Source organism: Elgaria multicarinata, chromosome 9 (assembly GCF_023053635.1).
Source record: "Elgaria multicarinata webbii isolate HBS135686 ecotype San Diego chromosome 9, rElgMul1.1.pri, whole genome shotgun sequence".
NCBI lineage: Eukaryota > Metazoa > Chordata > Lepidosauria > Squamata > Anguidae > Elgaria > Elgaria multicarinata.
Genome location: NC_086179.1, coordinates 49,736,608 through 49,753,823, shown reverse-complemented (window position 1 = coordinate 49,753,823; position 17,216 = coordinate 49,736,608). Strand labels below are relative to the sequence as shown.

At 41.3% G+C, this 17,216-nt stretch overlaps 1 protein-coding gene across 1 annotated transcript in view; it reads left to right on the top strand.

The window, feature by feature from the left end:
• OTOGL (otogelin like) overlaps positions 1-17,216 on the top strand; it is a 107,113-nt gene that overhangs the window by 50,906 nt on the left and 38,991 nt on the right. The window contains exons 28-37 of the mRNA XM_063134987.1: positions 229-244; positions 826-950; positions 4,552-4,671; positions 6,161-6,277; positions 9,048-9,204; positions 9,996-10,022; positions 11,732-11,899; positions 12,772-13,050; positions 14,448-14,565; positions 16,533-16,612. Coding sequence (XP_062991057.1) covers positions 229-244; positions 826-950; positions 4,552-4,671; positions 6,161-6,277; positions 9,048-9,204; positions 9,996-10,022; positions 11,732-11,899; positions 12,772-13,050; positions 14,448-14,565; positions 16,533-16,612 — 1,207 coding nt within the window. The remainder of the gene's footprint in view (positions 1-228; positions 245-825; positions 951-4,551; positions 4,672-6,160; positions 6,278-9,047; positions 9,205-9,995; positions 10,023-11,731; positions 11,900-12,771; positions 13,051-14,447; positions 14,566-16,532; positions 16,613-17,216) is intronic.

Genomic DNA, 17,216 nt, shown 5'->3' with positions numbered 1-17,216 from the left:
AGCTATAGCCAAGGGTTTGCACATATATCCTGAAAGTAACATGATTTCCATCACAGAAAGCTTTCAAAACTTTCCTTAATGTTCAGTGCTTTTCTGTGTGGTCTGAGACTACAACAGCCTTCATCAACTTGGTGCCCTCCAGATGTTTGGGGCTATAATTTCCAGCATTCATGACCATTCACCCTGCTAGCTGGGGCTAATGGGAGTTGAAATCCAAAAGATCTGGAGGGCATCAGGTTGGAGTGTGGCACTTGCTTTTGAAGAAACACAGGACCAAAGTTCTGTTGGGCATGAATATCTAGTCCCTGCTGAGGTGCCCTACCCATCCCACTTTTTTTTTTAATTAACACATTTTCTTACTGACAGCTGTTATTACTTCAAAGCAAAGTGTGGCTCTCCAGCCGCTGCCATTTTCACTTCCCATGAATGCCTCTGGACGACATGTGAGGCTCAGAGACAATCTTAGGCATTTTTTATTATTTATAAGCATCGTTGTTTTAATGCTGTTTTAATTTTATATTTTAACCTATATCAATTTTTGCTGTGTGGTTTTATCCTGGTCATGCTTTTTATATTGTATTTTGTATTTGTGTTTTTAAATTGTTGGTTGTTTTATTATGCTCTTCATGGTTTTAATTTTTGTGAACCGCCCAGAGAGCTTCGGCTATTGGGCGGTATAGAAATGAAATGAAATAAATAAATAAATATATTTTTCAGACCCTGATTTGGTATTAGTTGAGTGCCTATATTGGTGGTACGTCGCAAAGTGTTAGTGATATTTACAAATTTCAATTTCTTCACAGAGGATGCTGAGAAGACATGAAGACAAAACCAAATATCAACTTTGGAAGGCTGGATATTATACAGCAGTGCACTTTCCAGAGCGAGAGATCACAATACTGTGGGATAGAAAGACAACAATGCACATCAAAGTTGGAGCTCAGTGGAAGGTGTCTTATCTCTTACAGCATTGGGGTATATATTCTAATGTGGGAGGGAGAATATCCACAGAGCACACTAATAGGGCCTTGATTGAAATCTGATGACATAGCAAGTTTATATCAAGTTGCAAGAGCCAGTGTGTCATAGGGGCTAGAGTGTTGGACTAGGACTCGGGAGATATGGGTTCTAACCCCTACTCAGTCATGAAACTCAATGAGTGACTTTGGGCCAGTCACTGACTCTCAGCCTAACCTACCTCACAGGGTTGTTGTGAAGTTCAAATGGAGAGAAGGAGGAGGACCATGTAAGCTGCCTCAGGTTCTGTGCAAGAGGAAAAAGGGCAGGATATAAACATAATAAATAATATTTTTTTATATAATATGGGAATTGATAGTGACATTTTTCTACGTTTTCAGAGTACTCCACATAACCAAGCGTTTCATAAGAAGGGGATCTAAAATAAGTGCATTAATTATACAGATTCAAAAAGTATCTCTACTTGTCCAAAAAAAGAAAAGAAAAAAAGAGGAAATAGGAGGATGGCTGTAAGAAAATGTGGCCTCTGCTTTCTCACTGCAAATTGGGAGAAAGAAGAGCTCAGTTTTCTTAGACTAAAGTAACTCTTCCATTTTGGCTGGAGCTGCTCTTTCACCCAGTGACTGGCACAGGTGAGCAGTATTCTTCTCACACCATCCTGTGGTAAGTGGAGATGCTGGATCACTGGTTGGGAAGGAGAGTTTGTTACTTAACAAGGTAAAAACAACTTCAAATATTTTCTACCAAGTATGAGCATTTTTACTTAATCAGGTTTCTATAGACAATGCACAAAAATGAAGAAGTCTAAAATATAGCCACATATTCTGACCTAAGAAAGTGTCCAGTCATGCAGTATGGAGATACATTCTGGCCTAAACACACTCCCTGAGAATGTGCTGCTCTAGCAATAAAAGCTTTCATGTCTAAAAAGCCATACGACTCTTTCACAGTTCTGGTTAGCAATGACTTCGCTGTTCTAAGAACTGAGCTATGCGTGCAGCAGTATCATCTGATACCGTCTTTTTCAGATGCCAGGTGAGGGACTGTATGAATGCTTCCCTGTATCTAAAAATCTATTCAGTTACAGAGAACGATTTCATCCTAGTCTTCTTCCTAACATGTTTATTTCCCAATGTATGGGAGCTTTTAAAACTGAGGGATGACCATTCAAAGATGCAACCTATCCACCCACCCGTAGTCCGTATCACATAATAATTGTGAATGCATAGTTTGGGTTAAGTTGAAAGTTAGGTAAGAAGTGTTCTGAGCCCAGTCCTCCATGAACATCTTCTGCATGTTTACCATTGAAATGAATGAGACATGAGTCATGGTAGAACTGTTCTCTTCAGTTCCACGCATATAGGTTGACAGAGACGTTATATGTCCCTTTACTTCAGTGAACAAATGCACAGGAAATGTTCTTAGAGAGATGTGTCTGATTATACTGAGCAATGTTTCAGGGTGCATAAAGGCATATATTGTTTCAACAGCCATGTGTTGCACAGGCATACGGTACCCCATCCAGGATCACATTTAGGGGAAACCATTTCTGCCAGTTCGCAGAACAAACTCGCTATTCTGGGGTCAGTTAATAAAAAAAACCCTCAGCATATGTTCTTAAATGCCTTTCATATCAATATGAAAGATACTGGCTTTACAGAAAGGAGATTATAATATTTTTTCTAAATGTTCATGTAACTAAATCTATCCACTCTGTGGATTAAAGTATTAATTTTGTTTTTGTTTTGTTTGTTTAAAAAATATTTATATAATCTTTGTCATCATCCTGATGCTATATTTCAATTATTTTATTTTATTATTTATTTTATTTATTGCATTTTTATACCACCCAATAGCCGAAGCTTTAAATCAAACAATGTGCATACACAAAAAAGTAGGGATGTGCTCCGCTCCGATTAGGAGCGTAGAAGCAGTAGCGGATTGGCCTGCTCCGCCTTACCCAGAGGCGGAGTAGGAGCGGACCGCGGACCCCCTAGAAGCAAGGCGAAGAGAAGCGCCCATTTTTTGGAGCTCCGAGTTCAGGCGGAGCGCTCCGGTCGCCATCTTGAAAACATTTCGCCATAGGATTGCATTGCGGCAAATAATCGCGCATAACTACGTTGTTTTTGAAGCTATCGTTCTGGAAATTCTTGTGCACAGAGAGTCGTGGATGGGGGTCATTTTGAGACCACTCTCAACTTTCTGCGTTGTCTGGGTCGCGGGCTATATTTTTGTGAAAATCGGGTCAACCGCGCGGCTCAAACTGCGTTTTTGGCTTTTCGCCCATAGGATTGCATTGAGGGAAAGAATCGGGGATAACTGGGGGGGGGGGGTTTAAGCTATCATTCTGAAAATTCTTGTGCACAGAGAGTCGTGGATGGGGGTCATTTTGAGACCACTCTCAACTTTCTGCATCGTACGGGTCGCGGGCTAGACGTTTTTAAAAAATCGGCGGGAAAAATACCTTTTTCAAAGGGCTGAGGGGCAGAGTCAGCTCCCGGTCATGATGATCCCAAAGTTGGAGGAGGGCATAGGCAAAACAGGTAACTTGGGATTCTGGGAAACTTCTCTTTCTTCATCTGAACGGGCTTTTCCCCGTGTTTTTTAACACAGTAGCCCCACCAAATGCACAAACACAACCTGAAATCATATACTAAGCCAAGAACAAGAGATAGAAACACAGCACTGCTCCCCACCCTAACCTTGGGGAACAACTGAATCGATGTGGTGCAAGGGGATGAGCTCCCCTAGGGCATCTCATCGTGGACGTGCCCCCACTCTCTCCTGCACTGGAAGGCCATTAGAGCCTTCCAAAGAGAGTAAAACGGTGGAGCAATGCCTATCATGAGTTGAAGTGAATGGTCACTTTTCAGTGGTGGAGCAATGCCTGTTCTGAGTCGAAGTGAGCGTTTTACTTCTTCTCAGAGCTGTGGCTGTCAGTGTCTTGAACTGGCAGCTACTTCCCCCTCCCCCGGGCACGTCCCCCTATTGCTGGTAAAAGACAGATATAGCCTTTTTAAAAAAGTTCTTCTTGTTGTTTATTGAGCAACACTGCTGCTTTTAATTCCACCCCTCCTTTGTTTATTGATTGATTTATTCCATTTTATATGCATTACTGGCTTATCCTTGGCTCACTTCCTTATGCCCCCAGAAATGCCAGCTGCATGCCTGCCTGCCTTCCCTCCCTCCTCCCCTGCCCACCTCGCAGGGATGTTGTGTATGGGGTGCCCGATTTTCAAAAATTCGCCAAAAATCAGGGGATGATGGGATTGCTTTGAAACTTGGCATGCGTGTGTATATCCCCATGAGGTGTCATGGTGCCAAACATGAGGTTTCTAACTTGAACAGAAAAAAAGTTGTATAATTTTTTAGCTTTCAATGCAAGCCTATGGGGGGGGGAAACGGAGCTCCGGATCCGGATCCGGATCCGGAGCTCCGGGCGGAGTGGAGCGGAAGTGGGCGGAGCGGGGGCGGGGCGGAGCGGCCCGATCTGGAAAATGGCGGATCTGCAAGTGAAGCGGAGCGGGGGGTCTGTGCACACCCCTACAAAAAAGCATCCTATTATAATTTCAGGGTAAATTGGCAGGATTGTGTGGGAATTTTGATAAATTCACATCAAACGATCTGACTACATCCAACAACATGGAAGTAAGAAATGCTCAAGTTTTTGGAGAGAGCTGGACAATAGGACAGGTAAGCATGATATGTCCATTCTGTTTCAAAATAAACAGCAAGCTGACCTTGAGAATATAAGAACATGTTGAAGCATAGGTACCTTTAACCTGGTTTGGCATTTCTTTCCCTGGATCCGGCAGCTGCCATGTGTGACAAGCAAGAGAGGAAGGAGACAGTGGGCATGTCTAGACCAGTGTTTATCCTGGGAATCCTCCTGGGATCATCCCTGTGCGCCCACATGACACACAGGGGATCCTGGGAGCAGGGAGGGAGGATCCCTCTGTTTCCCCAGGATAAGTGGGACCACTTTTAGCCTGATTCTTCCCGCAGTCTCAGGATCATCCCGAGACCACGGGAGGTGTGTAGGCGCCCATCCAGGCTTCATCCTGCCTCCTTGCGAGTAAACGTGAGGAAGTGGGAAACAGGCACGGGGCACAGAGCTCTTCAGGCATTCCATGCCCATCTGGGCTGGCAGGGGAGCGGAAGCTTGTGTGTGTGTGTTTAAAAAAGCTTACATTTTCATTGGAGCACACGTGTGCTCATCTTTGGTAAAAAAAGAAAAAGAAAATGGCGGGCACAACATCCCTCCTTCCTCCTGGGATGTCACACTCACATGTGGACAAAGGGGAGGATCTCACAAGCAGAATATCGCGAGATCCTCCCCCTTCCTTCCCTTAGTCTAGACATGCCCAGTGATTCTCAAGTCTCTAGGCTAGACATGTAGGGTGGCCATGTATATTACTTTACAGAGGACAGTCCTCTATTTGAAGGCACGCTCAGTTGGAAGGGCTGCCCAGTCCAAGTCCAGTTAAAGCACCATAAGGCCTTGAAGTTGCCCATCAGCAGTTCGCACCTGGAAAGCAGAGTAAGCAGCAGGCACACAGGTCACCTGGTCACAGTCTTCTCTGCTATGGTGAGATGTATTGCATTTCTGTTTAAATTATACTCATCAATGTTGACTACGTGCAAATCTGTGTCCTCTTTTTGGGTGATGTCTTCCCTCTTGTTTGACGATGCGTAAAACAGAGGTCGGGAACATGCAGCCCTCTAGCATAGCTAGATGGCAAGGGATGATGGGAGTTGCAGTCTCACATTCTCCATCCCTGCCTTAGGCAACACCTAGGAAGTTTACCATTCCACTGGCATTACTAGATCATCACAAATAGATGAACTCCACAAAGAGGTTTTTGTGTGTGTATTACTCTAAGAGTGTCATCAGACGAGTGTTTTATAGCACGCTCGTTACTGGGCACTCACAAATTTTTGCGGATCCCTCCCATGATGCCGTCTACCTCCTGCATGCCACCCACTGGTTTCCTCCTCCGCCATTTTTTTTGTAGTAAAATAATCCAAACAAATGTGACTCTTCTGAATTATAATGAAATTGGTTGCCATTTCTTGCCATGTGCAGAGAAGTTTTGCTATAAAATGCCCACTAGAAGGCGTTGTCCCACTAACAACTTGTTAAGTTGTTAATAATGGCTATGTTTGTTTTTCTATAAATCAGTGTGCGAGCCCAAATGAGACCATTAAACCATGTGAAGTTCATCAAAGCAAGTTCCCTTATGCCAAAAAGGAATGCTCAATTTTGTACAGCGACGTTTTTGCCCCCTGTCGCAATGTGGTAAGTGAATACTTGATACATTATCTTGTTCTCTGATTGCCAAATATACATATGAAGAGCTGCCTTAAAATTAATACCTGGTTAATAACACAAACAGCTGCCCAATTTAAGGCTGCCAGGAGATCTACCAAGCCACATACTGTCTAGGAAACTACTTAGCAGACGCTGGAGGGGAATCAACTATAAGCTGGTTTTACACACCCTCTACTTCAGTTCTTTCATTTGGATTTTCACAGCAACATTGGTCTTTGGTGGACTGTACCTAAGGACTTCAGAACTTGTGGACTTCTCCTTTCAGGAGCAGCACACTCAAAGCAGCGGCTCTAAAACTGTTTATTAAGAAGATCTACCAAAATATTTGGTATTTCTGTTTGGAATATTCTGCCATTTTAGTAAGCTCCTTTGTCTCATCACAATAGCTTCACCCATAAAACTGGACCAGGTTATTTGAAAGACTGTATTCTCCCATGTGAGCCTACCAGGGTCTTAAAATCCTTGGGAGATGTTTTTATCTCTGTCCTACCATTTTCAGGAGCAAGTTTGATTGGAACCCGAGAGGCCTCCTTTGTGACTACTCCCAGTCTTTATAACTCCCTGCCAAGGGAGGCCAGGCAAACTCACTCTCTGTTGTCCTACCATTGGCAGGCAAAGACATTTTTATTCAGCACATTTTTATTGATGTGCTTTTATTTTTATTTTATTTGATGTCAGGTTTTATTGGAGGATGTGTTTTTAATGTAGAGTGTTCATGTTTTGATGGTAACTTTGTTATTTTCCCCTGTATTTTATTGTTAGTTGCCTTGAGCACTATATTTAGCAGAAGGCGTGAAGGACAACAAATACAATAAACAAATGAATAAATAAATGTCCAGCTGGCTTTTGTAGTAGTCTTGTGCCTTGTGACTTGTCCAGCTGGCTTTTGTAATCTGCCTGTGGGTCCAGATCGAAGGAGGTAAAAGACACTGTGAATGTGTCAGCCATGGGTTTACTAAGCTGTGCCATGGAATATAGGGTTAGGGAGTATTAAGGAGGTATTTATTATCTTTGAAGCATACCTGGACAAGTTACCAGAGGGTTCTCCCCCATTTCTACACCATTACTTGCTAAGTTCCTATTAGGATTGTTGTTACTTAACTGGGACCTTGCTATAAGCTGCCTTAAGAGAAGATATAAATGGGTTATACAAATAATCAGTGTCCTGGACTATTGAAAAGGAGTCCCAGGGAAGGAAGAAGGCATAATCAAACGTTAGTGATATGGTGCTAAGATGACAATAAGCAGGTGAGACTAACTGCTGGCTGTATTTGACAGGCAAGCTAGTTTCGGGTGCATAGCTAGTCATTGCAGTAGATGGCAGCATTTGCTTTATATCAGAAGAAAATGGTAATGTTTTGACTTAGTTATAATGTTTCTCATTACAACCCATCTCTGGTGCAGCCCCCCTTTCCCGCTGCCCAAGAAGTCAATTCTATGCATTTAAAATATTTTAGCGAGGCAGCCCCTGTGTAGGTCAACTCAGGGACATTTACATGTATACAGAGCTGGAGCAGCTGCAACTCCAGTTGAGTTGAGCTGAGATGCATAATAATGAAATCATTGTTAGGGAACAAGTGGGAGAAAGCGCCTCACAACAGACCTCTTCCAACATCTGGCCTTACTAATTAAAATGGCTGAAACTTTTCAGAGTCGCCAAGCCATTCCTGGTCACTTCTGTTTCTGGAACACAGGAAAAAGAACATGTAGTCAGCTCAGCCTATTGGTCCATCTATGGCTAGATCTACACTACTGCTTTCTAGCGGCATTGAAGTGTGCTTTTAACTGTAGGGGCACATTACACATTTTATATACCATTCCCATAGGGTTATAATTCCACATTATCCAAGATACCACCACAAATGTCATTGTGTGTCGTACAAGGTATAAATGTTCAAAAGGGATATAGCATTACCATGATAGGATCATACTGATTTGACACAAGGTGTAGACCTGGCTTAGCACACTATTGTCTACTCTGCCTGGTAGACTATCTACAGGGTCTCAGGGTCCCTATCTTGCCACCTGTTACTTGATCCTTTTTAACTATAGATGCCAGTGGTTGCATCTGGGACTATCTGCATGCAAAGCAGGTGTTCAGCCATTGAGTTACTACCACTCCCCTTTTGGCAGAAGTGATGTTCTAGCTCTGGGGTCCCTGATAAGGTGGCCAGGTGTTCTGTTTTACAGAGGACAGCCCTCTCTTTGAAGGAGTGTCAGAGGGTAGTCCTCTATTTTAAAGTGTGTGCTATTTGACGGGCTATCTTGTCCAAGTCTGGTTTACAGATACCATACAGGTACCATAAAGATGGGAACTGGGGACAGTTAGCCCCTGGAGAGCAGACTGAGCAGGCACACTGGTTACCTGGTCACAGTGGTCTATTTTCTTGTCCCTCAAATCCCTTCTTTTACTTTTCTTATCAACTTACGTTAGTTTTGCTGAAATATGCTCCCTTTTATTTTCTCCCTTTGTAATGACTTCCACTTTTTAAAAGAAGCCTTCTTGTTTTTTATAGCTTCCCCAATATCTCTCCTTAACTATGCAGGTTTCCTCTTCAGCATGCCCACAGCCCTTTTAATCTGTGGAATACATTTTATCTGAGCATCTGTTACAATGACTTTAAACAGCACACATTTTCCCTGAAAGATTTCAATTGTCCTGACTCTGCACTTCAGTTTCATTTTAACCTATCCCACTCATTTTCCAGAAATATTTATTTTCCTCCATATTTTTCAGATTGATGTGACGTCGTTTGTCAAAAACTGCCATACAGACACATGCAACTGTAATCTCGGTGGAGACTGTGAATGTCTGTGTACAAGTATTGCAGCTTATGCTCACAAATGCTGCCAGCAGGGTGCAGTAATTCACTGGAGATCTCCTTCTCTCTGCCGTATGTATGCTACTCATTGTGAAATCCAACGTCATTTCTGTAAAGAATACAGATTATTCCACACTTTGTTGTTTGATTTCTATTAAAATGTCAGAGACTGAAACCGGTTTACCATGCTGTTGCTGATAAGTGATGAGCCTCGTGTGGCGCAGAGCGGTAAAGCAGCAGTTTCTGCAGCCGAAACTCTCCCCACGGCCTGAGTTCGATCCCAGCGGAAGCTGGTTTCAGGCAGCCGGCTCGGGTCGACTCAGCCTTCCATCCTCCCGAGGTCGGTAAAATGAGTACCCAGTTAGCTGGGGGAAAGGTAATAATGGCCGGGGAAGGCAACGGCAAACCACCCCGCTATAAGAGTCAGCAATGACTCATGTTAGAAGTTGTGCCCTTTAGAACTAAATAATCCTACTTAAGATCTATCCGTCTGTCTGTCTTATCTATCTCGCTTCTCAAACTGGCCTCTATATCAGCACTGACAGCTTTAAAAAAGAATGGATGTGTAAACAAATTTGGCAAGGGTTTCCTGCAATGTGAAAAAAGACTACCTCGGCAGTTTAAATCTGCAGTAAAAATTAGATTTTCAAAACCAGTGCCACTAATTGGACAGACATTTCTTTACTAATAATGGATCCCAAAGAAAATGGAGGAGCTAATTAAAATACATAAAAACATTTTTTTTGTGAGTCAGGGTTTATTGCTTGGCTGTCACCTTGTCTCTGAATTATTGACAATCATGAATACTCTAATTATTTTCTGCTATGGATATTATTAAATAGTGTACCCATTTCTTCTTTCAGCTTATGACTGTGATTATTACAACCAAGGTATGTAGTATTTGTGTGGACTTTGAAAGAAATAATCAGTACTGTACTGGTGCATACAGTCTCCCAAGACAAGACTAGCACTCGCAAATTTCTCCGTGCAAGTTTAAAATAAAACTTCTGTTTACATGATCTGAGCACCATTTCGAGCATTTTGTGCAAGAAATTTAAGGATGTTTTTTGGGGTGTTTTTTTGCCATTGTTCTGCTTTCCAGGATGTTTAGTGATACAGATATATTTCTGATCAACTTCAGTCCAAGATAACTGCTCTAACCGCATTATCACACGGGGGAAATTGAGTTTTTTTACCACTGCTCTTCCACCTGCACATTTGTCCCTCATTACTTCATCTTTTGAAAGAGGACATAAAAAACGTGCACATGGCCCATTCAGTGGGCCGTTTTGATCGCACTGCTTCTCCTACACACAGCAGGAGATAGTGGCAACTTCCGTCTTTAACAATAAGTCGGACTTACTGGGGTGTGGTTTTTTTGTCATGTGAAGGCTAGAAGGTGCGGGAGGCACTCAGGAGGCAGACGACATTGTGAGAGGGACCCGTGAAAATCCGTGAGTGCCCAGTAACGAGTGTGCCGTTAATCTGATAACCATGTGGTCTAATGATATTTTAGATCAAGTCTCAATTACAGTAGAGAATAGAGGGAAGGCAGAAATTGTCCAAATATGAACATGTGTCAGTTGAAGGACTGTGCAGGTAAACAAGCACTCAGATCCCAATAATGAAGGAGAGTTGTTGGAATTCTGTTACTTTAACAGGAAAGCTGCATGTGAGCCTAGCTGATATAGGCAGGGGATTATTTGTAGCACTTTCCTAGATGGGACTCATTGCTGTTTTGTGGGAGAGGACTGAAGTGGCAGGAAACAATATTCATGGGAATCCAAGAATATGTCCCAAAGCAGCTGAGTTGCTTCCGCTCTTGTCCTTTCTCCTGGAGTTGCCATCCTTTGCTTGTTCCCTTTTTATGTAAGATCCAGCTGACATCACTTCAACCCATTGCGTTCTAATGTTTTCTGTGTTCTTTTCCTGTATTCCTCAGGCCTTATTTCTGGAAATTTTCGGGTGACGGTTGCAGCATTGGCCTGTGTAGTGTGATCAGAGAAAAGGGTTGTTGTTGGTTTTGTGTGTGGGGTGTGTGTTAATTAATATTTAATGAATTTAAATATTAATTAAATATTTCCTGCTAGTAGGTGCAGCCAGTTTTGTTGCTTCCTGATGAGTGTGTGTGTGTGTGTGTGTGTGTGTGTGTGTGGAGGGGTGGTGGTGGTGGCTTAAATGACTGTTTTTCTTTCATTTTTTCCTATAAAAAATGAAAAGAAAAAAAGTAAGAGAAAATCAGTAAATCAAGCCTTCATCCATAGAACCAAAACTGAAGTTGGGGCAATTAACAGTAATCTCCACCTGTGCTCATCAGGAAGGAGTAAAATGAGGCTGAAGCTACAAGGAGAAATTTGCATTAACGTTACTGGGAACCTTTGCTGAATAGGACTTAACGTGACTAAATATTACAGTAGTAGATTGCTGGATAATATAGTACATATCTTAAAGTGTTTGTGTGGAACTTTTTTATTTCCATTTCCTTCTGAGTGCAGAAAAGTCACGCTTCAGCAGTGCTAAAAAGTGCTGGTACGGCTAGTGGCAATTTCTTTTCTTTCTAGTTTGCTTTAATATTTGATTCTCATTTTCCTCCCTCCAGGGCTTGGAGAAGGACCATATATTTTGGCCAGCTATGGTCAGAATGACACTGTTATAGGAGTCAACATCACCAGCAAAATGATATTTCCTTTGCCTAGAATCAGTATGAATGGAAATGTGTACTTCAATTTTATGTTAACTCCTGGACTTTTCAAAGACAAAATATTATGTGAGTTTTATCTTTAGAATTCAGTGTAATTAAATCTCAGGTCTTAGGAGTTACAAAAACAAAACAACCTTTCTACACCAGAGAATACTTTTCTAATTATCTTCTCTAAAATCTGAGTAAATTTGATCGTGATAGTACAAATGTAGAGACAAAGGAATTTTCTCATTCCTCGAATAAGAGAGAAATAGGTTAGGTGTTAAGAAATGTATAGAGCAGGGCCCAGAACTGCTGTCACAGTGTGTGTGTGTGTGTGTGTGTGTGTGTGTGGGAGTACTTCCTGCTGCCAGGAGGAGCTCCATCAGCATGGGAAGGCTCTGACAACCCAGGTGGCCCATTTTCACTTTCAGAAAGCTCCAAAGACCAAATCAGTTGATACTCACAGTTTACCCATAGTTAGTGTAGGCATAGTATAAGAATAGTCAAAATGAAAAAGGCCCTTTTATATTGTTAACAGAATTTTAGCATAATCTTGCATGGACTAATTTGGCACTTAATGTATTTATTATTTGTTAGCAATATTTATATACCACTTCTCATTTGAAAACAACCTTGAAACAATTTACAAAAGAAGAAAAGCAAAAAATGAAACAAAACAAAATCCTCACGGACGTACACAATAGTATCATGAGGTTGATACCAAGATAACTCATGGCTGGGGGAAAGCCAAAGCAAACAGATATATTTTCAATAAATGCCTAAAGCACACCAGCATTGAGGCCTGACCTACCTCAAAGGGGAGATCATTCCAAAGGGTGTGTGTCACTGCAGAGAAGTTCCTAAAGAGGTTTTAAGCAATAATATATCCTATATACGATTTAGGTTTTTTGGAGTTAATTCTTGTTATTAATTACTATGTATTTCATTTGTGGTAGCTCCATCTCTGGTTTCACTCGAATCTGCTGAAAGGCCAAACTACTTTCTGTATGTCCATGAAGACGAAAGCGTTTGCTTAGAGCAGTGGGATGCAAGCTCATCATTTCGTAGAAGGGTGACTTTTTTCCATCACCAGGGCCTTTGGATCCCAGGTTACAGTGCATTTGAACTGCATAGCAAGAAAGGTTTCTTCATTATACTCAGCGCATCTGCTGTGAAAGTATCAAAGTTTGACGATTCTGAAGAATTCAAATGCTCAAGCAGCTTCAGTATAGAGGGTGAGTTGGATGGGATGCTGGACAGGGTGAGAAAGTGGTAGGGTGGCCAGTTGCTCATTATGAGGTGGGGGGAGGATGTACAGTGCCTGAATAGAGAACAGAAGAGGACACAGGTTTGCACAGATATTATATATGCTATTTTATATGTTTAGATACAATTTCAGAAATAATTGCTACAATTTAAATAGAAATGCAGTTATTCTCACTAGGGCGGGAAAGACTGTGATCAGGTGATCTGTGTACTTGCTCAGCCTACCAATCAGGTGCTGTTGAGAGGCAACCTCAAGGCCCAGCTCTTCCTCTTATGCTTTTTTTATTTTATCTTTAACCCTGATGTGGACTGGACAGCCCTTCAAATAGAGCACAGTCTTCTATAAAGTATGTAGGATGCATGGCCATCCTAGGGAGGGGACACCATAGATTTGTCACTTAACATGTTATAGTTAATAGCAGTTAGTTTATAACAGGGATGTTGAACTTAATAGCAGTTTATCTTAATAGCAGTTAGCTTACAACAGGGATGTTGAACTTTTTTTCACCCTGGAATCCAAATTCCATTTTGGAGAAGCTTTTGGGATTACATTTCAGTGATGAGTGAGACCGAAGCCAAAAGATTGCCCCCCAAATACCAGCATTTTAGCTTGAATTTCTTACAGCAGTAACTAAGTCTTAGGAAAGATATTTCAACCTTTCAAAATAGGTTAAAAAAAAACCTGCAAAAAATATCCAGGAAATGATCAAATAATCATTGGTTGTAGTACTTGTCATCTAGGGATTCCTGGAGGGCCAGATTTGGGCCCCAGGCCTTAGGTTCTGCACCCCTGATTTACACCTACTCATCAGAATAATTAGCATATACTTGCTCCTACCGTAAGAAATCTCAAGATGGTCTCCATCTTGTACATATTATTTCATATGAAGACTTTCATTTCTTCCCTGGCATTTGCTGGTCTTTATGACAGGGTTGATTTTATTCTATTTTCATGCTTTTGTTTAACGTCCTACTTATTAATTAGCAGTTCTACTGTTTTTTTTTAATACTGTACATACATGCAGGGCTATGCATGTTTAGACAGAAAAAGGGCTACAAGTTTCAGCATGCCTTAGAGAGATTAGGTAGGAGTGATTGTGCCCATAAGTGATTTTTAGTTGGAAAGACAACATCATGTTTTATAAATATTTGAGGTGCATATCTGAGATGCCCGGTCTCCAGGAACAACATGATTTGCACATAGGGAGATGGCACTGGGAACTTCTACTTCCTCCGTTCTTTAGAGTGAATTCTGTTTTCATCTTCCTTCGGCTGTTGGGCGGTATAGAAATTGTCAGCAATAACCATGGTTTGGAAACCGACTTTGCATCCATTTGCAAAATGCTAGGATTGTTTTGTTTTTTAGAACTCCGTACTGCAGTACCGTACAGGAGGATGTGTGAATGGAGATATGAACCTTGTACAAGCCCTTGTGTTAAAACTTGCAGTGATCCTGAAGGAATTGCATGTAAATTTCTTCCACCGTGAGTACAATTAATATTTAGTGTAATAATTAATGTAGTACACTCTTGGTATTATTTCCCTTTGTGTATGTCCACGAATCTGTATAGTAAGTCTTAATGTTATGTTTTTAGTTAAATTTTGCTTAAACATTTAGAACTTCTGTAGGGGCAAACTGAGCACCAACTGAGTTTCTTCCCCTTTTTAGCACCTCCTAGGGGATTTAGTGGTGGGGGGATGGCTGAGTAGGAAGGCTTAAGCCTTTTCTCCCCACATGTGGTGGCCTAATCTGGATTGGAACCCTGATGCAAAAAGAGAGAGATGAGGATCAGCTGCATGCACATATTTAACATAGCCTGTGGTTCAGTCCTCAGTCTTCTTGTGTAGAACATGTTAATTGAAGAAGTGAGCAAAATGTAAATTGGAATCTAGTGTTAGGCCTCTGAATGAATTGCAGTAGGTTGGCGAGGATTTCTCATTCCTCATTCCTCCAACAGAAAGGCTCCCCCCACCCCAATTAGAGTTCTGAAACTAGAAAGCTTGGGGGGAAACCATGAAAATATTAGATGTGAAATAACTAAAAGTTCAGCTCTGGGACTGAAAACTAATTCCTGGGCTGAGCATTAGTTCAGAGCAGACCTGCTCCTTAAATTTAAGTGTGTGGGTGCTTCCAGACAAACTTTTATGGCACCACCACCTTGCCTCATTCATGGAATTTTATGGGGAGGGGTAGACATCCCCTTGGACTGATAACATTCCCATGTTTTTCTGCCGCTTCTTCTGTCTTTAGAGATTCTCCATAGAAATGATTTATTGCATGCTCATGATTTGTCACTCTCAGAGGTTTGCGGATCCTTTTCATGATATCATCAACCTCCAAGGCCTCTTCTGCCATTTTCAAGCAAGAATCTACCATTTGACCCAAAAAAATTTGACCCAAAAAAATTCAGTAATGAATCAAAATCGCACTACAAAGCAGCGCCATCTGCTGGTGCTATAATTAAAACATATGAGAAGGAACAGGCAAAAACAAGGGGTGGGGAGTGCTGTACTGTGACAATAGTTAAACATGCAAAGACTCTGGAAGTCAAAGCCCTGGTAAGGCTGCGGGCTTTTTGCTAAACAATCAGCTAAGAAATAAAAGGCGGAATAGCAGTACAGTGATTTTAGCCCTCTGTCTAGAAGAACCCATGTTTCTTAGTCCACAGCCCAGCCACTGTTTTGCACCTAGCTTTGGTTGGGGTTCTAGTAAAAAGCAAAGTAGTTCCTGCAGACCTGAAGTCTACCCTTCCCTAGTTTATTGGATCAGACAGTTCTGTCCCCCCACCCCCCACCCACACCACACATACTCTATCCAAGTGGAAATTCAGAGCAGGCTTCAGGTACCTGAACTACTTCTCCAACTCCTCTTACCGTGTGAGAAGTATTAATATAAGGAGATCATCATCCCATGTTTATCTGAATGTGGAAATTTCTTGACAGAACCTGCTGAAAATGAGTCATATCAGCGGCTTCTGCTAGAAATAAATCTGCACGAAATAAATGTGGGGTCTCTAAGTTCACTTGGTTCTTTCTCTTCATGGTGACTGAGGGGACTTGAGGGAAGACGTGTGGGAGGGAATCATTAGACTCAGACCTGCTTCCAATCTCCCCCTGAGGAGCATCTGTGGGGTGAATTATCATCTGAATAAGCCTTGAATGTGCTTGCCTTAAAAACATATTTTCCATCACTCTATCATTTGGGTTTCTTAACAATTTTGTCAAATAATAGCTTCCATTGTCATGAGCCAAGGTAAGGGTACCTTGTTAAGAATTAGAATTCAAGTATCAAAAGAGAGGGTAGTTTTTCAGCCAACTCCCAATTATACCAGCTACTTCAAATTCTATGTAGTATACAGCCATATAAACTTCAGGATTCTCAACTTTTTAAAAAGACTTCCAAAAAAAAAATTACTGTGTGTTTTATTTTTCTTGAAACTTTTTGTTGTAGGGTTGAAGGATGCTTACCATACTGTCCGAAAGATATGATTCTCGATGAAGTCACACTTAAATGTGTCTATCCAGATGACTGTAAGTGCCCCTTATTTATTTTTCCTGAATTGCTACAATAATGTAGCATACATTGGTTGTCAGCAATATCATCCAACATCAGAGTAATATTTGCCTTTCATAAAATTGGTCTTTGCAACAAGATTTTAAAAGATTATAGTATGTCCAGATATAATTTACTTGGTGTAGTCTTTCTTGGGTTTTAGACTGTTATGATTGTGCAAACTGGTTTTTAAATATATATTTCTGACAGTTCGAAAATTATGTATAATTATGTATTAAGTGAACTGACTGCCACACGTCATGTAGCCAAAACATCCATGAAGAAATGGGGAGGTATCAGAATGCTTGCGGAAAACCCACTTGTTTTTATTGCTAGAATTCTGAAAAAAGTAATTTAGGCAGTGGTCAAATGCAGCATTGCCTTGAGAGTAAATCCCACTGGACTGAATGGGATTTCTGAGTAGATATTGGGCTGTTAATTTTAGAAGTGAAAGTCAAACTCTACATGTGAATAACTTTTTAAAAGTCTTTCCTTTTTTTAAAAAAAAACACCCCAATTTAAAATGGTTTTGTTTTGAAAATATTTGCCAAATATTTTTCTCTTAAACTGAACCATTGGACG